The sequence below is a fragment of the Archocentrus centrarchus genome, chromosome 13 (genome assembly GCF_007364275.1).
Source record: "Archocentrus centrarchus isolate MPI-CPG fArcCen1 chromosome 13, fArcCen1, whole genome shotgun sequence".
NCBI classification, from domain to species: Eukaryota; Metazoa; Chordata; class Actinopteri; order Cichliformes; family Cichlidae; genus Archocentrus; species Archocentrus centrarchus.
The window spans coordinates 21,534,814-21,556,469 of NC_044358.1; the positions used below are offsets into that span (position 1 = coordinate 21,534,814).

Below are 21,656 nucleotides of genomic sequence, written 5' to 3' on the forward strand. Positions count from 1 at the left end.
GATTCCACAGCCTCAGACTGAGGAAAACATGTCACAAGACATGACATTCACAGCAGTATAGGTTGCAAATAAAGTTAAGGAAAGCTTCTACATTGTTCAGAGGTTGCTCAGCAGAGGATGATGTGTTTGCTAAGCTTTATAAAGATATTGGTCACTGCAGAAAGATTAAAGAACAAATTTTAAAAGAGAACAAATACTATATTATGTGCACCTAAACACACTTCCTATTTATACATCTTCTACCTGCAAGACACGATTAGTGTCAGTCATGCTGTTGCTGTGTCTGACGTTGAGAGGACTGATTTGGGGGGTGGGTATATGCGTTGTCATGTTCACTTGCTTACAAAAAGGCTCTCCATCTACACAAAATGCCCACATCTGCAGTTCATCTATACCGAGGAGGAGGGGGTATGTCACTATTTAAATGTACACACAGTAGCCAACTCATGTCTGGTGTATGAAAATACACATTTTAAAATATAACTTCACAGTGTTCCCTTGGCACACTTCTGCTACATTGTGGGCTTTAATCTGATTTAATATTTTCATTGCAGGAATTGTTTATGGATATTGAATGAACTACTGAGAATTAACCAAACTGAGTGTACTCTACATATTTGAGTATCCAGAACAGCTGCATCTATGTCTTGGTTCTCCTGGCTCTTCATTGTGGGGTCCAGGTCTTCCCCATCTCTGCTACTCGTGTGGCTTGTGGGAAGAGAACTGGGACTCCGGGATGGACTCCTCTGTGTTCAGATGTTGACATGTTCTCATTGGGGTAGACTGAGTAATCAGGATGTATTCCAAGATGGAGATGTAATCATCGGTGGTCTGTTTTCTCTTCATTATCAACCTCCAGCTACAGAACATGATTTCACTCAGCTGCCAAACTACAAGCCATGCACTGGGTAAAACTCTAAGCTTTAGTTTGTGTAGTTTGTGGAGGATTACAGGAGTGATTGCCATGTTTTACCACTTGATTTGTATTTGTAGCTTCACAGAAACCTATTAAACTAAATTTTACTTATTCTTTCTCAATGTATCTTCCTCCTCTCAGTCTAGAATATTTTGAACTGCAGTACATATATGCTATGGTGTTTGCACTGGAGGAAATCAATCATAATGCAATGCTGCTACCAGGAGTAAAGCTGGGCTATCGTATTTTTGACAGCTGTGGGCACCCACCATGGGCTCTCCAGTCAGCACTGTCACTAGTTGGTGGAGACGACACCAAGTGCAATTTTACAAACACTCCCATCTCTGCTGGGAACATAGAGGAAATCACTGACAGAAGGGGTAACTCATTATCTATCTGTCTATCTGTCTATCTATCTGTCTGTCTGTCTATCTATCTATCTATCTATCTATCTATCTATCTATCTATCTATCTATCTATCTATCTATCTATCTATCTATCTATCTATCTATCTATCTATCTATCTATCTATCTATCTATCTATCTATCTATCTATCTATCTATCTATCTATCTATCTATCTATCTATCTATCTATCTAATCAGCAATCATTTATTGCTGTTTTCAGGTGGTCAAACTGTCCCTGTGATTATTGGTGGTGCTTCATCCATAAGCCAGATAGTCTCCAGAATGCTGAAGCCACTCTCTGTACCTTTTGTGAGTTTTACTTTAAATACAACATAAAATCTGTACTGTACTGTACTGTAGCATATATTTTTAACAAACCAATGTTTGTCCTTTTTTATGACAGTGAAAAAACTGAAAATGATCTCAAAAATCTTTATTAGATGGAGTTTTGTGTGTGTCTTTCAGATCAGCTATCTAGCCACCTGTCCTTGTCTGAGTGACAGGCTCGAGTATGCAAATTTCTTCAGAACCATCCCCAGTGATATTTACCAAGCACGTACTGTTGCTCAGCTTGCTATACGCTTCAACTGGACTTGGGTTGGGGCAGTTGTAGCAAACAATAATTATGGCCACACTGCAATAAAGGTATCTGCATTTTGTTTTTTTAAATTTTTTAATTGTATCTGCAAAATATATAGCCATAAGTATACTATATAAATATATTTGCAGTGTAATCATGTAATGGGCATCTTTTACTTGTGCATGTCAGGTATTTCAGGAGGAGATTCAGGCAGCAGGGGTGTGCCTGGCATTTGTAGAGACTCTCCAAAGGGAAAATATTATTAGTGATGCCAGACGAGCAGCCCTCACAATACAAGCGTCAACTGCAAGGGTGATTTTGATATTCACCTGGTATACAGATGTGAGGGAACTGTTCCTGCAACTTGGCAAACTGAATGTGAGATGCTGTAATAAAATTGCTCATTGCATATAATGAAAAAAAAAAAAAAAAAAACTTTCAAAGTAATTCTTTTTTTTGCCTTCTAGGTGACTGATAGACAGTTTCTAGCCAGTGAGGCTTGGAGCACCAGTGGGGATCTGCTCCAAAATCCAGTAACAAGCAAAGTGGCAAAAGGTGTTCTTGGTGTTGCAATCAGAAGTTCAGCTATACCTGGATTTGAAAGCTACCTCAGAAGTTTACACCCAATTTATCGTCCAGATGATGAGTTCTTAAGAAAATTCTGGGAAGCAGAGTTTGGATGTAGTCAAAGGACCAAACATCTTCATTTATATTCCTCCTCATCTCTCAGATCTCCTATGTCCACACTAAAGACTAGACATATATCAAATATTTTTACTTCAGCTCCTGGTGTTATGTCTGTTCAGAGAGCTTCACTATCACACTGCAATGGGACAGAATCTCTGAAAAAAGTGCAGAATGTCTTTACTGACACCTCCCAGCTAAGGTTGACATACAACGTCTACCTTGCTGTTTATGCTGCAGCCCATGCCCTTCACAGCCTTCTCTGCCCCATTAAAGACAGCCCTTCTGAAAACAACAGCTTCACCTGCTCCTCTCCAAAACACATCAAGCCCAGTGAGGTAATCATGAGGGAAATGCTACAAACACTAGAGGCTAAACAGATCTTGGCCTGACTCATGAGTATATAATGCCGTATTATGCAATCCATAATGAAGTAATTACAACATTTTTATGTTAGCTCTCAGTACTCAGTGATTGGAGTGTACTTATCTTCAAACTCTGTCTAACACAAAAACACATTTGTCACAAGCATTAATATATATAAATACTATGTCAGTTACTCGATTCACAGCTTTGATCATTTTACAGCTTTTGCAGCACTTGGAAAAAGTGAACTTCACCACACCACAAGGTGAAATGTTTTACTTCCAAGGAGCTGATATTCCAGCAAAGTATGAACTTGTTAACTGGCAGAGCACAGCTGATGGGACACTAAAACTTGTTTTGATCGGTCACGTGGATGGGTTTGCTCTCCACCTTAATGAATCAGCTATTCAGTGGATCACGGGATCCAATCAGGTACTCAATATGAAAATAATTAAAATTTTGTATTTGAAGATTTCTTGCTGTTAGTTGAAATACATTTATATTGCACTTAAAAATACATCATGGCTTATTGTTTAGGTGCCCATTTCAATGTGCAGTGAGCTCTGCCCCCCAGGCACTAGAAAGGCCATCAGGAAAGGAGAACCTCTCTGCTGTTTTGACTGTGTCCCATGTGCTGCAGGAGAGATAAGCAATAAAACTGGTAAAGGCATTACAGTGTAAACCTTATGCCTTCCAAAATGCAGACATCCTGCCTTCAAATCCATTTGATTTAAAGTCATCTACAGTTTTGCCACTGGTGTTTAATTTTCCTTCCTCTTCTTTCTCTCTCCCCACTCTTTTTTCCTTACTAGGCTCCATTCACTGTGAGCGTTGTCCCTTAGAGTTCTGGTCTAATACTAAACGAACTGCCTGCATCCCTCGCCAACTGGACTTTCTCGCCTTTAATGAGACATTAGGAATTACCCTCACAACAGCAGCTGTGACCGGTGCCACTGTGACAGCAGCTGTCTTTGTGGTGCTCCTTCACTACCGTCACACACCTGTTGTGAGAAAGAAATGCACACAAAACTATAATGTACATTTTTTAACAACACCTCATTAGTGTGCAAGTGTACTTGTTTATAGTTAGCTTTCACTTGACATCCCATGTCAGTTTATTCTTTTCCCTTAAATAGACAAAATATTAAAACAAGAGAATTGTTCCACATGTGGCTAATATTGTGCATGTCACTGTTTTTATGAAGCTGCAATTTCTTAATTTCAGGTGCGGGCCAACAATTCAGAGCTGAGCTTCTTGCTTCTTGCATCACTCAAACTCTGCTTCCTGTGCTCACTGGTGTTCATTGGTCGTCCATCAGACTGGTCTTGTCGGTTCCAGCACGCAGCTTTTGGGATCAGCTTTGTGCTTTGTGTTTCCTGTCTCAAAGTTAAGACCATCGTAGTCCTGGCAGCTTTTCGCTCAGCTCGGCCTGGTGCTGAAGCCTTGATTAGATGGTTTGGTCCAAGCCAACAGAGAGGAAGTGTCTGCCTTCTTACATGTATACAGGTTATACAAATCTTCTGTTTTGAATTTTTAAGTCTTTGTAGTTTCACATCTGTCTAATAACATTTTATTTTTATCCAGATTGTCATCTGTACCATATGGCTATCCCTCAGTCCCCCTGTGCCTCGGCAAAATCTGGGTTTTCAAGGGTCAAAGGTCACCTTGGAGTGTGCCATGGTTTCTGTGGTTGGCTTCTGTCTAATTTTGGGCTACATTGGACTGCTGGCCTGCATCAGTCTCATATTAGCCTTTTTTGCCAGGAAACTTCCTGATAATTTTAATGAGGCTAAACTCATCACTTTCAGCATGTTGATTTTCTGTGCTGTTTGGGTGGCGTTTGTGCCTGCTTACCTTAGCTCTCCTGGGAAATACACTGTTGCTGTGGAAATTTTTGCCATCCTGGCTTCTAGCTATGGTTTACTTTTGTGTATTTTTGCTCCAAAGTGTTTCATCATTCTTTTGAGGCCTGAGAGGAATACCAGGAAACACATGATGGCCAGTCAGCAAAAATAAATTAACAAAATATGACTAATATTCATTATATTCCTCTTTTGCTGTATCATGTCTTTATCTTTATTTTTGTATTTACCTTTGTGTTTTGTTTTGTAAATAAATGGAAATACCACTATTTAATAAACTGTTTAGTTTATATACAGAATGCCATTTATAGATATTTATTTCATAGTTTTAGCATTTCCAGAATTAAGAACGCAGATATATTGAAGTATGTAATGCCCTATTACAGACACCTATATTAAACAGTCTTGTCAGTGTGAAAAACGTTTACAGTTTCAATATAATGTTGTTGTATATGACCTTAATTAATACATTTGTAAAAATATTTTTTAGGGAACTACTTGATAATATGTACACATTGTGAAAATAAAAAATACAAATGGTCTCTTATTGTAATTATGTGTTTGAGTTCAAACAACTTAATATCAGGTTTTGCACCTGCTAAAATCTAGTTTATACCGGTTTTAACAGACTGGTAACAAGAGCAGCAGCATGGTGGTGTGGTGGTTAGCACTGCTGAATGACATCTAGAAGTTCTGGGCTCAATTCCACCTTGGTCCAGGCCTCCTGCTGTGTGGAGTTTGAAATAGTAGATATTTAGTCTTTTTCTTTGTTTTTTTGTTCACCTTCTGGTTCTCTACTTGTACTTTTTTTTTTTTTTTTTTTTTTTTTTTGTTCCATGGACAAATGTTATTTGTAAATGTTAATATACCAGTGTTCAGCAGGGCTGAGTTTTATCATGTTTGTTTATTTACCAGATTTAAACAGACACAGTTCAACATTGTAAAAAATATTTTTGTTACTAATATTTTTGTTACCAGGAGACTGGTTCCAGAGCCCAGGCCATGCGTTGAGGTGAGCCCAACTATATCTAGCTGGTATCTCTTAACCTCACGCACTAGCTCAGGTTCCTTCCCCACCAAAAAGGTGACATTCCATGTCCCAATAGCCAGTCTCGATAGCCAGGAATCGGTCCGCCAAGGCCTCCACCCTTGGCCACCGCCCGACCCACACTGCACCCGACCCCCTAAGACACCTCCTGCAGGTGGTGGGCCTACAGGAGGGCAGGCCCATGTAAGCTCTTCGGGCTGTGCCTGGCCAGGCACCACAGACTAATGCCCGGCCACCAGAGGCCCTCCTTCGAGCTCCCTCCCCTGGCTCCAGGGTGGGGCCCTGGTAACCCTATGCCGGGCAGGGTAAAATGTTCCCTCGTCGTTGTAGACATAGGGGTCTTCTGAGCCGCTCTTTGTCTGGATCCTCACCCAGGACCAATTTGCCATGGGAGACCCTACCAGGGGGACAAGCCCCTTTGTATGTCCCAGGGATCACTGGGACATACAAACCCCTCCACCACGAAAAAGTGGCGATTCACGGAGGGGTACTTCTTTCTGTTGTAATATAAATTTGAGGTATAAAATTAGGTTACTACCAAATTAGTGTCACTCATTTAAAAATATTTACTTCCAAATACTACACAGAAATTATGATTTTAGATTAGACAGGTTATCATATTGTTACCAAAATTACAAAAATTGCTATGATTACTGTTTTTTCTTCATAGGCATTGTCACTTTTGTTTCCCATGTATGGCAACTAGTTATTACACCACTATTTAAATTTCAGTCTAATATTTCTTAAACTCTAACAAAGTTGATACTAAGCCACTAGTTGAATAACACCTTAGTAATTACACAAAATTAAGTTGTAATAGCTTATTATTTCCTCTTATTTCCACATTGTTTGCCCACTATCTGCATATTAGCACTTTTTAGTTTAAATATAAAAATCCTCTGGGAAGCTTACAAGAGGAGACCAGGGTTATTGCTAACAGTAGAAATTATGCTTAAGACATAAAGACCTCAGGATAAGGGAATATCTTCTTGAAGGAAAAATAAATAAATAAAAAGCCTTTGTCTGAATACCTATATAAACCAGTGAAAACTTGTTTATGCACATACACAGACACCTGACATCAGGCAGTGATGGCCACAGCAGGTCGTATAATTGGACTGGTACTGGCTGTGTATTTATTTCAACTGAATTCAGCTGTTGTCTTAGCTATGTGCCTAGACTGTCTGAATCAAAGGACTAGTTTCACAGGTGCTGGTACTGTGACTTCATTTGTAAAATGTAAGCTGCAGGGTAGCACTCGTTTACCTGCATTCTCAATGGATGGAGATTTTATCATCGGGGGATCTTTCCCGCTTCATGCCTTCGTGGACACAATTTACAATAACTACATGAGCATGCCTGAGTCTGTGAAATGCAAAAGGAGGTCAGTAAAGGGGAGATGTGGGTGATAAAAGCATATTTTGATATGTATATTTCTTGCTTTGTGTTCTGCCAAAAACAAACAAAAAAGTTCTGCAAATATTCTGATAAATTTATAGTTTTAAAGTAATTTTAAGTTTTGCTGTGTTTTCACAATATGAATTATAATGTATTACGCAACAGTTTTATAAATATCAACCAAGAAATTTTAAAAAGTTTATAGTTTATTTGTTTTTTCTATTATTTAGCACTACTTTCTTGTACCAATATTGGGTACTAGATTTACCTGGTCAGGTAACCATTCAATACACATTTGATACACAGATCAACTGCAGTCATTCTTTGACTTGAATCTTTGTAGTCTAAAAAGTGGCACAATTGTTTTGCAGCATTCACACCCGTGGGCTGCACTTCTCACGTGCAATGGTCTTTGCCATAGAAGAGATCAACAACAGCACAGAGCTGCTGCCAGGAATCAGGCTTGGGTATCAGATTTATGACTCATGTGCATCAGTGCCTGTGGCAGTGCATGTGGCATTTCAGTTTTTGAATAGCTTTGACCCTGTGTTGTACACTGATAACAATTGCTCTCAATCTGGTATGGTGGTAGCTGTTGTTGGTGACTCTGACTCTACGACATCCATCAGCATCTCACGGCTTATCAGTTCCTTTAACATTCCTCAAGTAAGTATTTTGAATTACTGCCACATTTTCTATTTAAAATATGCATATGCATGATTTTTGATTATGCAGTTGTTTCAGTGTTGCACCATTTCATTTGCTTGCTTTAGGTGAGCCACTTTGCCACATGTGCATGTTTGTCTGACAAACAGCAGTACCCCAATTTTTTCAGAACAATCCCCAGTGACCAGTTCCAAGCTGAAGCACTAGCCAAGCTGATAAAACACTTTGGCTGGACTTGGATAGGTGCTGTCCGGTCAGATTCAGATTATGGAAATAATGGCATGGCATCTTTTCTAGAAGCAGCACAGAGAGAGGGGATCTGTGTGGAATACTCTGTGTCTTTCTTATGGACCCACCCACAGAGCAGGATTCAGAGAGTAGCAGATGTTATCCGCAGGTTTCTATATCACACATACTGTGTGAAATTAGCTTCTTTCTTTCTTTTTGTTTTTTTAAATTAACCTTTCATGATGTCATGAGACAGTTAAAAAATGTTCACATACATTATATTGTCTCTTAAGGTCTAAAGCTGTGGTTGTTGTGGCATTTGTATCTTTTGGAAACATGAAGATTCTGTTGGAGGAGCTTTCACGTGAGCCTTTCCCACCTCGCCAGTGGATAGGCAGTGAGGCATGGCTAACCAACACAGAATTAACAAGGTTCACTTTCTGTGCTGGGGCCATTGGATTTGGGATTCCAACGTCTGTAATCCCGGGTTTCAGAGACTTCCTGCTGAATCTCTCTTTCTCTGAAGTTGCTGCTTCCCCAGTGTTTACAGAGTTCTGGGAGGACGCATTCAACTGTACACTGAACAAAAGTAAGGTTTTCTTGATTTTAAGTTGACACACTTCTTCTCAAAACCTACAGATAATGGCTAGATATTTTCATTTGATTTAATGACTTTAATGACAGGTGACAAATTTTATATATATTTTTTATCCTTTTACCTTAGCATAATTTTTCAGATTCATCAAAAGGAAGATGTCTGAAATCTAGATTATCTTTCACTGTTGAAAACATCTAGTCTGCCTTTTTGTATTTTTAGTTCCTGCTGCAGACAAGAAGGTGTGTGATGGAACTGAAGACATACAGAATCTCCAAAGCCAGTACACTGACACATCTGAGCTCAGAATTACTAATATGGTGTACAAGGCTGTGTATGCAATAGCACACGCCATCCATAATGCAGTGTGTAAAGGGAAAAATGCCACAGCTACATGTGTCAAACTAATGAACATAGAACCCAGACAGGTCAGATTAAATGAATCAATGTCTCCCATCATCTCTAATATCACTTGGATGAAAATGTAATATTAGTTGTTAAAGTATTGTACCTTTTTTTCTTTCTTTCTTGTCCCTTTCTGTCTTAATTAATTTTTACAGGTTTTAACTCAGTTAAAGAAAGTAAAATTTTCCCAGAATGGTTATGATGTGTCATTTAATGCTAATGGGGATCCTGTGGCTGTTTATGAGCTGGTTAATTGGCAAAAAAGTGAAAGTGGCATCACTAAAATAGTAACTGTTGGGCTTTATGATGCATCACTGCCAGTGGGCCAGGAGTTCAGAATTAATAGAAACATAACCTGGATGGAGCATAGCACAAAGTAATGAGTCCAAAGACAATAATCTGACTGATTAAACTTTGGAGAACAGATTAATTACTGCTGCATAGCAAATATCTAAATGTGCTGTTTCACCTTTATGTCTTCAACAGGTGCCAGTGTCAGTGTGCAGTGACAGCTGTCCTCCAGGAACTCGTAAAGTGCTACAGAAAGGAAAACCCACCTGCTGCTATGACTGTATACTGTGTCCTGAGGGAGAGATAAGTAATACTACAGGTAAAATAAAATAATGTTTATTGTTCATATCTGTAACCCTGAATAAACCCATCTGTCAATGTTTTTATGTTTCTTTTCATTCAGATTCTGCTGATTGTTTACCATGCTACAAGGAATTTTGGCCTAATGCAAAGAGAGACACTTGCATTCCTAAGCCTGTAGAATTTCTTTCTTTTCAAGACAGCCTAGGAATCATCCTGGCTACAGTCTCAGCTGTTGGTGCTTGTCTGGCCATTATCACTGCAGCTATATTTTTTTGTCACAGGACAACTCCAATTGTCAGAGCCAACAACTCTGAGCTGAGCTTCCTGCTGCTCATCTCTCTGACTCTGTGTTTCTTATGTTCATTAACTTTCATTGGAGCACCATCTGAGTGGTCCTGCATGCTGCGTCACACTTCATTTGGTATCACCTTTGTTCTCTGTATTTCCTGTGTGCTTGGGAAAACTATAGTGGTTTTAATGGCTTTTAAAGCTACACTTCCAGGTAGTAATGTGATGAAATGGTTTGGTCCTCCACAGCAGAGAATGACTGTCATGTGTTTCACATTTATTCAAGTTTTAATATGTACGATTTGGCTGGTACTTAGCCCTCCCTTTCCTATGAAAAATCTAACCACATACAAGGAGAAAATCATACTGGAATGTGCTTTGGGTTCAGCTTTTGGCTTCTGGGCTGTGCTTGGGTATATAGGCTTACTGGCTTCATTTTGCTTTGTCTTAGCTGTCTTAGCACGTAAATTACCTGATAATTTTAACGAAGCCAAACTCATCACTTTCAGTATGCTGATATTCTGCGCAGTGTGGATCACCTTTATCCCAGCATATGTCAGCTCTCCTGGGAAATTCACTGTGGTTGTGGAGATATTTGCCATTCTGGCTTCCAGCTTTGGACTAATGATGTGTATATTTGCTCCAAAATGTTTTATCATATTATTTAAGCCGGAGAACAACACCAAGAAATATTTAATGAACAAAAATCAATCATAGCATATCAGAGTTTTGGAAATGGTTAATATTCCAAAAGCAAGTCATAATTGTACACATTCAGTGAACATAACAAAGATATTCATTTTCAGTTGTTAATTTAATTAAATATTTACATTTTTCTGTTAAGCTCTTTGTAATTTACATGCCAATTGTTGAATTATTTGTTATTTATGTGTGTAATTGTTTAATAAATAAATATTTCATTTAGAGTTAAGCACATAAATATAAAGTCACATTTCATAGTAAACCTAGATTGTTAGAGTTGTTGAATACAGCTGCCATTAATATTTCTATTTTTCTAAAAAACCAAGCTTAAAAAAAATGCAAATTTTAAGTTTAGTGTCAGCTGAGTGCGCTATGTGATATCATAGTCATATACACCTAGTAATTTATTCATGTTGTGTTTCACTGGGTAAAACTGGGTTCTGATTTTCATGTGTATGCTACTTTGAGATGTAGCAGAAAAGTAAATTTTGTTAATTAAGTAGTAGCAATAGAAATTCAAATACTGCCTCCCCACCAGAAATCTGTTCAGAAAGATTTAAGGAACACAACAAAAAGGTTGCTGTGGCATGAACCTGGCCTCCAAATTCCCAAAAGAATAATCAGAAAGAAATTGTAATTTCTGGCTTTCACCTCTATTCCTGCAATGTTCCTGTCCTAACAAGTCACCAGAATACATTGGTATGGATGGTGAACAGCATCATCCATAACCTCAGGATTTAGTAACCAGCTGTTGCCAAATAATTGTTTTTGGCCACCCTGTAGCAAATTACAGTACGGCAGACATACCAGCACAGAAAACAAAAAAAAAAATGTCACACATTAAATGGGACAAGATCCATTAAATTTCAAATCACTGTATTTGAAGATGAGCTGTTTTCCCTATTAAATTTCCATAAAGCAATTAAGTACATCTCTGAAATGTAGTTGTTTTTAGATAAGGCTTAAATTCTTACATATACACATACATACATATACATACAGTTTGATGGCACGGAACAGGAGTGGCCCTCCAATATCATTGTACATCCTGTATAATGACAATAAAGGCATTCTATTCTATTCTATTCTATATAGCAAAAGAAGACAATGTAATCCTATCAGATTTGCAGAAGTGCATGTAATCTTTAAATACTCAGTTTGATAAAAAGTCAAAATATTTACTTGAGAAAAGTTAAAGTGAATTGTGACATGCTGATGGATGGCCTCAACCCAGACTCACCAACAGCCATCACCATACCAGATTGGGAGCAATTTTTGTCAGGGTAAAACACAGGGTCCAAGACATTTAAAAGCTGAAATACCAAATGCACTGTCATGGACACTGAGACACATGAGTCATAGATTTGATACCCAAACCTGATTCCAGGTAGCAGCTCTGAGCTGTTGTTCATCTCTTCTATGGCAAAGACCTTAGTGTCATAGGTCCCTGTGTGTGTGTAGGAGTGAAGGGAGAATAATGAAGTCCCCATCCATTGAGAATGCAGGGAGATGAGTGCTACCCTGCAGTTTACATTTCACAGATGAAGCCTCAGTACCAGCCCAAGCCCCTGTAAGCCTAGTTCTTTGACTCAGACTACCTTAAGTCATGAGAAATGAGTTCAGCTGGAACAAGCTCAGAGCAGATAACAGACCAATAAAAATCAGTGAGCTTGCCATCCCTGCCTGATGTTCAGTTTCTGTATATGTGTGTAAGTGTGTTTCCAGTGGTTTATACAGGGTTCTACTCTGTGGTATAATTCACAAATGCGCAACTGAAAGCAGATAACCTGTAAGCTGGAGAGGGAATGGTATCGCACTAATTTAGAAGATGCTCATTTAGCCTGGAAAAAGAGTTTTTTGCTCTATAAAAAAGCCCTCTGTAAAGCTAGGACATCTCACTATTCATCATTAATTGAAGAAAATAAGAACAACCCCAGGTTTCTTGTCAGCACTGTAGCCAGGCTGACAAAGAGCTTCGTTGAGCCGAGGATTCTTTTAACTTTAACTAATAATGACTTCATGAATTTCTTCACAAATAGAACTTTAACCATTAGTGAAAAATATGTTCATAACCATCTCACAGATGTATCTTTGTGTATATATCTACTTTGAATACTGCTTTTGTTTAATCAGTCTTTTTCTCCAATTGATCTTTGTGAGTTAACTTCAATAGTTTCTTCCTCCAAGCACCAACAGGTCTGTTAGACCCCATTCCTACCAGAATGCTTAAAGAAGTCCTACCATTAATTAATCAATATTAAATATGATCAATCTATCTTTATTAATTGGCTATGTACCACAGCCTTTTAAAGTGGCAGTAATTAAACAATTTTTTTAGCTAATTATAGGCCAATCTCCAACTTTCCTTTTCTCTCAAAAATTCTTGAACGAGTAGTTGTAAAAGAGCTAACTGATCAGTCGCAGAGGAACGGTTTATTTGAAGAGTTTCTGTCAGGTTTCAGAATTCATGTCATCAAAAATATGCATGCGCAATTTGGCAATGGAAGTGAACTAATACTCTATTCAATCAGATAAGGACGACAAGACTACACAGGGGTAACCTTGATTTAGAAGTGAAATCACCATCAAAAGGTCCAGTTGTTGTGTGTTTGGCTGTCAGAATCGCTACTCTACCAACAGTGGACTGAAGTTGCACCAAATTCTGATGGCATCATGGCCATTTCAGAAATGGGAGGTGGCTGTAGTTGCAAGTCATCGAACATATTGCCAAAAATTGAACTGAGGACATGATCAGAAATGCTTGCATTTGTAGTGCCTATTTTATATCAAGTAAGTTATTTATCTATTCTGGTTTTACTGGAGTTCCTGAATTAGGTAAATACTAACATCTAAAGTAATCAGCATCAGCTGGTAGGATATTTGACTTTTAAACTGTAGTGTGGCTGTCTATTTATAAGTGAGGCATCGCTGGACTCAGAGAGTCCTGATTCTGTATTTATGTACACAAAGCAGAGTCAAAACCCCCGGGCAAAGATGGAAAGGTAACAATAATTAGACCTTACCATTCCTGATCATTTTAATATTTTTTTTATGTCTTGGATTTAATGACATTCAGTTTGCAATTTTTGTAATATGGCTCTTGACCATTTTAATTGTTCATTAATTTAGCTGTTTTATGATAATGTAACATAGGAAAAGGAGTGGAGATGAAATGGTTTACCCTCCATCAGCCTGCTCCTTCTGAGACTCCAGGACAAAGTCAGCAGCTTGGATCATTGTCCTGATGAGGATATATGTTTTACAATCAACCAATTTGTTGTGATCTTGTGCCTGCATATCCTAACCATTCATATTTCTGTGTTAAAGGTGAAGACGATATCCCAGTCACAAGGGCTACAATCAAGGGCATTGGAATGAGTTTACTATTGGGGGGGGGGTATCGGAAACCTGACAGATCCGTAAATACTCTGAGCAAAGCAGAAAAAAAAAATGCTATTTGAGCTTTTATTTTCTTCTTTTTCAAATGTTTCTTGGAAAAACAGTGTTGTGTACATCTATATTATTGCATGTATAATTTACATATGTTTATGTTTTATAATCGTAAGACATGGGCAAACCACCAAACAAAATGGCTTGAGTCTTTTATCAAGCATAATGACCATGTCATTCCAGGCTGCATGCTTACTTTATCAGGTGGCCCAATGGTACTAACTACCAAGCTAAATATTTCAGCATCAAGTGCAAAGTTTGATGTGTTTTATTGGTCGAAAACATTAAATACTGGTCAAAAATGCATTCATGTAGGTTGACTGGCAACAGAACTGGTTCTTTAATTAAATAATGTTCTGAGATGAAAGAACCGTCACAAATAATGTAATGAACAAATTATTCACTTTTTAATATTAACCTTAAATAAAAACAGCTATTAAAATATGCCTATTCAGTTTGAAATTCTAATAAATCTAATAAATAAAAATGATAACCAACAGAAATAAAAAAAAAGTGATACCTCTGACATTTAATAGACAAGCTGTGTGCCTCACTGACAACACGGTGTGCTGTTGCACTTTCCAGCCCTGCATTTAATAATTGGCCAAACAGGTGCCAGAGCACACAAAAGGTTAATAAACATTGGCCTAGGCAAAAGAGACAAAATGTTTTTCCGTCTCTCATTTGCAGCCACAAATTGCTTGCAAATTGACTTCTTGTGCAGTAAATATTGGATAACTGACCATCCGCGGATTAAGATGACTGAAAAAGATTTGGCTTATATATGAAAGTAAACTGACAACAAGACGTTATAAACAACCATATTCACGACAACATTCCCGACAGACCGTTTTACCGCATTCAAAGAGTTTCTGATTCTGATTCCACAGCCTCAGACTGAGGAAAACATGTCACAAGACATGACATTCACAGCAGTATAGGTTGCAAATAAAGTTAAGGAAAGCTTCTACATTGTTCAGAGGTTGCTCAGCAGAGGATGATGTGTTTGCTAAGCTTTATAAAGATATTGGTCACTGCAGAAAGATTAAAAAACAAATTTTAAAAGAGAACAAATACTATATTATGTGCACCTAAACACACGTCCTATTTATACATCTTCTACCTGCAAGACACGATTAGTGTCAGTCATGCTGTTGTTGTGTCTGACGTTGAGAGGACTGATTTGGGGGGTGGGTATATGCGTTGTCATGTTCACTTGCTTACAAAAAGGCTCTCCATCTACACAAAATGCCCACATCTGCAGTTCATCTATACCGAGGAGGAGGGGGTATGTCACTATTTAAATGTACACACAGTAGCCAACTCATGTCTGGTGTATGAAAATACACATTTTAAAATATAACTTCACAGTGTTCCCTTGGCACACTTCTGCTACATTGTGGGCTTTAATCTGATTTAATATTTTCATTGCAGGAATTGTTTATGGATATTGAATGAACTACTGAGAATGAACCAAACTGAGTGTACTCTACATATTTGAGTATCCAGAACAGCTGCATCTATGTCTTGGTTCTCCTGGCTCTTCATTGTGTGGTCCAGGTCTTCCCCATCTCTGCTACTCGTGTGGCTTGTGGGAAGAGAACTGGGACTCCGGGATGGACTCCTCTGTGTTCAGATGTTGACATGTTCTCATTGGGGTAGACTGAGTAATCAGGATGTATTCCAAGATGGAGATGTAATCATCGGTGGTCTGTTTTCTCTTCATTATCAACCTCCAGCTACAGAACATGATTTCACTCAGCTGCCAAACTACAAGCCATGCACTGGGTAAAACTCTAAGCTTTAGTTTGTGTAGTTTGTAGTTTGTGGAGGATTACAGGAGTGATTGCCATGTTTTACCACTTGATTTGTATTTGTAGCTTCACAGAAACCTATTAAACTAAATTTTACTTATTCTTTCTCAATGCATCTTCCTCCTCTCAGTCTAGAATATTTTGAACTGCAGTACATATATGCTATGGTGTTTGCACTGGAGGAAATCAATCATAATGCAATGCTGCTACCAGGAGTAAAGCTGGGCTATCGTATTTTTGACAGCTGTGGGCACCCACCATGGGCTCTCCAGTCAGCACTGTCACTAGTTGGTGGAGACGACACCAAGTGCAATTTTACAAACACTCCCATCTCTGCTGGGAACATAGAGGAAATCACTGACAGAAGGGGTAACTCATTATCTATGTATTTATCTGTCTATCTATCTATCTATCTATCTATCTATCTATCTATCTATCTATCTATCTATCTATCTATCTATCTATCTATCTATCTATCTATCTATCTATCTATCTATCTATCTATCTATCTATCTATCTAATCAGCAATCATTTATTGCTGTTTTCAGGTGGTCAAACTGTCCCTGTGATTATTGGTGGTGCTTCATCCATAAGCCAGATAGTCTCCAGAATGCTGAAGCCACTCTCTGTACCTTTTGTGAGTTTTACTTTAAATACAACATAAAATCTGTACTGTACTGTACTGTAGCATATATTTTTAACAAACCAATGTTTGTCCTTTTTTATGACAGTGAAAAAACTGAAAATGATCTCAAAAATCTTTATTAGATGGAGTTTTGTGTGTGTCTTTCAGATCAGCTATCTAGCCACCTGTCCTTGTCTGAGTGACAGGCTCGAGTATGCAAATTTCTTCAGAACCATCCCCAGTGATATTTACCAAGCACGTACTGTTGCTCAGCTTGCTATACGCTTCAACTGGACTTGGGTTGGGGCAGTTGTAGCAAACAATAATTATGGCCACACTGCAATAAAGGTATCTGCATTTTGTTTTTTTAAATTTTTTAATTGTATCTGCAAAATATATAGCCATAAGTACACTATATAAATATATTTGCAGTGTAATCATGTAATGGGCATCTTTTACTTGTGCATGTCAGGTATTTCAGGAGGAGATTCAGGGAGCAGGGGTGTGCCTGGCATTTGTAGAGACTCTCCAAAGGGAAAATATTATTAGTGATGCCAGACGAGCAGCCCTCACAATACAAGCCTCAACTGCAAGGGTGATTTTGATATTCACCTGGTATACAGATGTGAGGGAACTGTTCCTGCAACTTGGCAAACTGAATGTGAGATGCTGTAATAAAATTGCTCATTGCATATAATGAAAAAAAAAACAAAAAACTTTCAAAGTAATTCTTTTTTTTGCCTTCTAGGTGACTGATAGACAGTTTCTAGCCAGTGAGGCTTGGAGCACCAGTGGCGATCTGCTCCAAAATCCAGTAACAAGCAAAGTGGCAAAAGGTGTTCTTGGTGTTGCAATCAGAAGTTCAACTATACCTGGATTTGAAAGCTACCTCAGAAGTTTACACCCAATTTATCGTCCAGATGATGAGTTCTTAAGAAAATTCTGGGAAGCAGAGTTTGGATGTAGTCAAAGGACCAAACATCTTCATTTATATTCCTCCTCATCTCTCAGATCTCCTATGTCCACACTAAAGACTAGACATATATCAAATATTTTTACTTCAGCTCCTGGTGTTATGTCTGTTCAGAGAGCTTCACTATCACACTGCAATGGGACAGAATCTCTGAAAAAAGTGCAGAATGTCTTTACTGACACCTCCCAGCTAAGGTTGACATACAACGTCTACCTTGCTGTTTATGCTGCAGCCCATGCCCTTCACAGCCTTCTCTGCCCCATTAAAGACAGCCCTTCTGAAAACAACAGCTTCACCTGCTCCTCTCCAAAACACATCAAGCCCAGTGAGGTAATCATGAGGGAAATGCTACAAACACTAGAGGCTAAACAGATCTTGGCCTGACTCATGAGTATATAATGCCGTATTATGCAATCCATAATGAAGTAATTACAACATTTTTATGTTAGCTCTCAGTACTCAGTGATTGGAGTGTACTTATCTTCAAACTCTGTCTAACACAAAAACACATTTGTCACAAGCATTAATATATAAATACTATGTCAGTTACTCGATTCACAGCTTTGATCATTTTACAGCTTTTGCAGCACTTGGAAAAAGTGAACTTCACCACACCACAAGGGGAAATGTTTTACTTCCAAGGAGCTGATATTCCAGCAAAGTATGATCTTGTTAACTGGCAGAGCACAGCTGATGGGACACTAAAACTTGTTTTGATCGGTCATGTGGATGGGTTTGCTCTCCACCTTAATGAATCAGCTATTCAGTGGATCACGGGATCCAATCAGGTATGAAAATAATTTAAATTTTGTATTTGAAGATTTCTTGCTGTTAGTTGAAATACATTTATATTGCACTTAAAAATACATCATGGCTTATTGTTTAGGTGCCCATTTCAGTGTGCGGTGAGCTCTGCCCCCCAGGCACTAGAAAGGCCATCAGGAAAGGAGAACCTCTCTGCTGTTTTGATTGGTCGTCCATCAGACTGGTCTTGTCGGTTCCAGCACGCAGCTTTTGGGATCAGCTTTGTGCTTTCTGTTTCCTGTCTCAAAGTTAAGACCATCGTAGTCCTGGCAGCTTTTCGCTCAGCTCAGCCTGGTGCTGAAGCCTTGATTAGATGGTTTGGTCCAAGCCAACAGAGAGGAAGTGTCTGCCTTCTTACATGTATACAGGTTATACAAATCTTCTGTTTTGAATTTTTAAGTCTTTGTAGTTTCACATCTGTCCAATAACATTTTATTTTTATCCAGATTGTCATCTGTACCATATGGCTATCCCTCAGTCCCCCTGTGCCTTGGCAAAATCTGGGTTTTCAAGGGTCAAAGGTCACCTTGGAGTGTGCCATGGTTTCTGTGGTTGGCTTCTGTCTAATTTTGGGCTACATTGGACTGCTGGCCTGCATCAGTCTCATATTAGCCTTTTTTGCCAGGAAACTTCCTGATAATTTTAATGAGGCTAAACTCATCACTTTCAGCATGTTGATTTTCTGTGCTGTTTGGGTGGCGTTTGTGCCTGCTTACCTTAGCTCTCCTGGGAAATACACTGTTGCAGTGGAATTTTTTGCCATCCTGGCTTCTAGCTATGGTTTACTTTTGTGTATTTTTGCTCCAAAGTGTTTCATCATTCTTTTGAGGCCTGAGAGGAATACCAGGAAACACATGATGGCCAGTCAGCAAAAATAAATTAACAAAATATGACTAATATTCATTATATTCCTCTTTTGCTGTATCATGTCTTTATCTTTATTTTTGTATTTACCTTTGTGTTTTGTTTTGTAAATAAATGGAAATACCACTATTTAATAAACTTCTTAGTTTATATACAGAATGCCATTTATAGATATTTATTTCATAGTTTTAGCATTTCCAGAATTAAGAACGCAGATATATTGAAGTATGTAATGCCCTATTACAGACACCTATATTAAGCAGTCTTGTCAGTGTGAAAAACGTTTACAGTTTCAATATAATGTTGTTGTATATGACCTTAATTAATACATTTGTAAAAATATTATTTAGGGAACTACTTGATGGTATAAAAATTAAACTCTACTTTGACCTCACAATGTGAAGTACCCTAAGAAGGCTTTTGTTGTAAATTGTTGCTATTTAAATAAAACTCAAATGAATTCAGTTTCTTGTAAAAGATAATATATTGACAGTCTAAATTTTAAATAGAAGAAATGCGAAGCATTTGTTCAGTCCTATACCTTACACCTTGTAGGATTGCATGTGATCCCTGTGGGAAGGCAAATGTTAGGTTCGGACCACCGTTAAATAAAGAAAGACACAGAAACCCGTAGTTGGTCTTTTTACCTGCAGGGAGAGTCTCAGTCAGCTAACACTCATGTGCCTCTGAAAGAGAGTCTGACTTCCTTCTTTCTGCTGGCGCTTTTATTTTAGCATCACGTGGGTGCGTGGGGTGTGTGTGTATGTGTGTGTGACGTCAGGAAACAGGCGTTACCTGCTTTCCTCACCTGGAGGGTCCAGGTGTATGAGAGTATGTTTTGTGCTTACAGTCATGTGCATGTTTATGATGAACACATTGTGATACATAGAAAAACAGTTACATGTTTATCTATTCTAACATTTCCTCCCTGTTTATCATGAACATAGCACATACAATCCTGAATGAGGTTGAGGCGAAAACCCTGTCATGCGGCTGTCTATCCTTCTTTTGACCCAAAGTCACTCTCTATTCTTTCAAGACAGGAAAATTCCTCAACGGCCCCGCCGCTCACGGCAGCCACTGCTAGTCAGTCTCACTCGGGGAAACACCTACATACATTTGCAAAAATTAAACATTAGTTTGAAAACCAGTTTACATCCACCCCCACCACTTGGTCTCCCATTTTCAATGGGGGTTTCATATTTGGTCTTCTGTTTCACCCTCCTGTCCACCCTGCACAAGGGTACACTGATAGAAACTGCTGCAGGCTCCTTGCGGGGCGGCCAGCAAGTCCAAAACCACTCTGTTCTGCATCACCATTGCACGCAAGGCGCTCAACTCTTGTGTTGCAGTCACGATGGTCATCAATGCGCCCAGGGTGCAGATCCAATTCCACGTGGTCATTGCATGTGAACGAGCCATCCCTATTTAGTGGGGGATTCAGTTGTTTTCTTCACGGGTTTGAGACGAAGGTGGCCTAGGGCTCACTCCCCCCTTTGTACCCCGACTTCCATCCCCTACTCAGCGTTGGTTGGCTCAATCCTTTTGCACTGGCTGAGGTGGATCCACGTGGATCTCTCTGCTATTTTGACTGCAGTTGGCGTGGTCAGTGGTACTTTGTAGGGTCCGTCCCACCGGGGTTGGTTCCAGCACTTCTTCTTGATCACTCTGACCAGGACCCAGTCTCCCACCGCTACCGGATGTTCCTGTGGAGAAGCAGAAGAGCCTTCCGGCAGTTTATTTGTATCAACAACATTTTTGCTTTGGAACAACTTTCTCATCCGATCACTCAAGTCTGTCTCTTCCTCTGCTTGTTGTTATTCTGTGTACACCGGGAGTCTAAAAGGTCAGCCAAACAATGCCTCATAGGGGGTTATCCCTGTGTTGTTGGGGGTCACATGCATGTATGTTTTTACTAAATCTATGCATTCTACCCAGGGCCTTCCCGTTTCTGCCATACATTTCCTTAGTCTGTTTTTTACTGTGCCATTCGTTCTTTCAACGAGTCCTGCGCTCTTGCGGATGATAAGAACAGTGATTTTTTTAGCTGTACCCCTAGGTTTTACGACTAAGCAATACTTATAGGTCTTACTCACTATCCCCCCCTGTTGATACATGTGTTAAAGCATGTATCAATATGGCTGCTGTTTTGAATAGTGACCTAGGAAGTTGTTCCACTTCAATTTTGCTTGCTGCTGCATCTCATCGAGCACTTTGGGTCACAAGCGTTCCACAATTGTCGTGTAATTGCTGAGGTGCCATATTTACCACTTGCGGCCAGCTTTGCTGCTTTGTCAGCGTAGCTGTTTCCCAATACTATCAAGTCTGTGCCTGTTTTGTGTGCCGCGCATTTACAAATGGCCAGGGCTGATGGCAGTTTTATGGC

The 21,656-nt window shown here is 39.0% G+C and overlaps 3 protein-coding genes across 3 annotated transcripts; all 3 read left to right on the top strand.

The window, feature by feature from the left end:
* Nucleotides 1-642: 642 nt before the first annotated feature.
* LOC115790416 (extracellular calcium-sensing receptor-like) lies at nucleotides 643-5,004 on the top strand. The gene is made up of 12 exons (XM_030744238.1): nucleotides 643-908; nucleotides 1,058-1,296; nucleotides 1,544-1,623; nucleotides 1,789-1,968; nucleotides 2,093-2,281; nucleotides 2,371-2,587; nucleotides 2,687-2,925; nucleotides 3,176-3,385; nucleotides 3,491-3,614; nucleotides 3,766-3,959; nucleotides 4,179-4,460; nucleotides 4,539-5,004. Exons 1-12 carry the CDS (start codon nucleotides 643-645, stop codon nucleotides 4,968-4,970), a joined length of 2,652 nt encoding a protein of 883 aa, XP_030600098.1. The 3' UTR covers nucleotides 4,971-5,004.
* Nucleotides 5,005-7,141: 2,137 nt separating this feature from the next.
* On the top strand, nucleotides 7,142-10,755 carry LOC115790823 (extracellular calcium-sensing receptor-like). Its single transcript, XM_030744788.1, is given in 8 exon segments — nucleotides 7,142-7,248; nucleotides 7,634-7,928; nucleotides 8,036-8,325; nucleotides 8,450-8,745; nucleotides 8,974-9,179; nucleotides 9,312-9,539; nucleotides 9,643-9,766; nucleotides 9,851-10,755. Coding segments are annotated over 8 exon segments (2,451 nt in total).
* Nucleotides 10,756-12,239: 1,484 nt separating this feature from the next.
* LOC115790417 (extracellular calcium-sensing receptor-like) lies at nucleotides 12,240-18,659 on the top strand. The gene is made up of 10 exons (XM_030744239.1): nucleotides 12,240-12,310; nucleotides 15,751-15,978; nucleotides 16,135-16,373; nucleotides 16,553-16,632; nucleotides 16,798-16,977; nucleotides 17,102-17,290; nucleotides 17,378-17,594; nucleotides 17,694-17,932; nucleotides 18,181-18,390; nucleotides 18,489-18,659. Exons 1-10 carry the CDS (start codon nucleotides 12,240-12,242, stop codon nucleotides 18,657-18,659), a joined length of 1,824 nt encoding a protein of 607 aa, XP_030600099.1.
* Nucleotides 18,660-21,656: the final 2,997 nt, after the last annotated feature.

What these genes read in the sequence shown, in the direction of transcription:
- LOC115790416 (XM_030744238.1), top strand. Translation starts at nt 643, where the DNA reads ATGTCTTGGTTCTCCTGGCTCTTCATTGTGGGGTCCAGGTCTTCCCCA. An exon ending in GGAAATCACTGACAGAAGGG is followed by an intron (nt 1,297 to 1,543) that starts GTAACTCATTAT and finishes TGCTGTTTTCAG; the next exon opens with GTGGTCAAACTGTCCCTGTG. An exon ending in GGATCACGGGATCCAATCAG is followed by an intron (nt 3,386 to 3,490) that starts GTACTCAATATG and finishes CTTATTGTTTAG; the next exon opens with GTGCCCATTTCAATGTGCAG.
- LOC115790417 (XM_030744239.1), top strand. Translation starts at nt 12,240, where the DNA reads ATGCAGGGAGATGAGTGCTACCCTGCAGTTTACATTTCACAGATGAAG. An exon ending in GGAAGCAGAGTTTGGATGTA is followed by an intron (nt 17,595 to 17,693) that starts GTCAAAGGACCA and finishes TTTTTACTTCAG; the next exon opens with CTCCTGGTGTTATGTCTGTT. An exon ending in AACACATCAAGCCCAGTGAG is followed by an intron (nt 17,933 to 18,180) that starts GTAATCATGAGG and finishes ATCATTTTACAG; the next exon opens with CTTTTGCAGCACTTGGAAAA.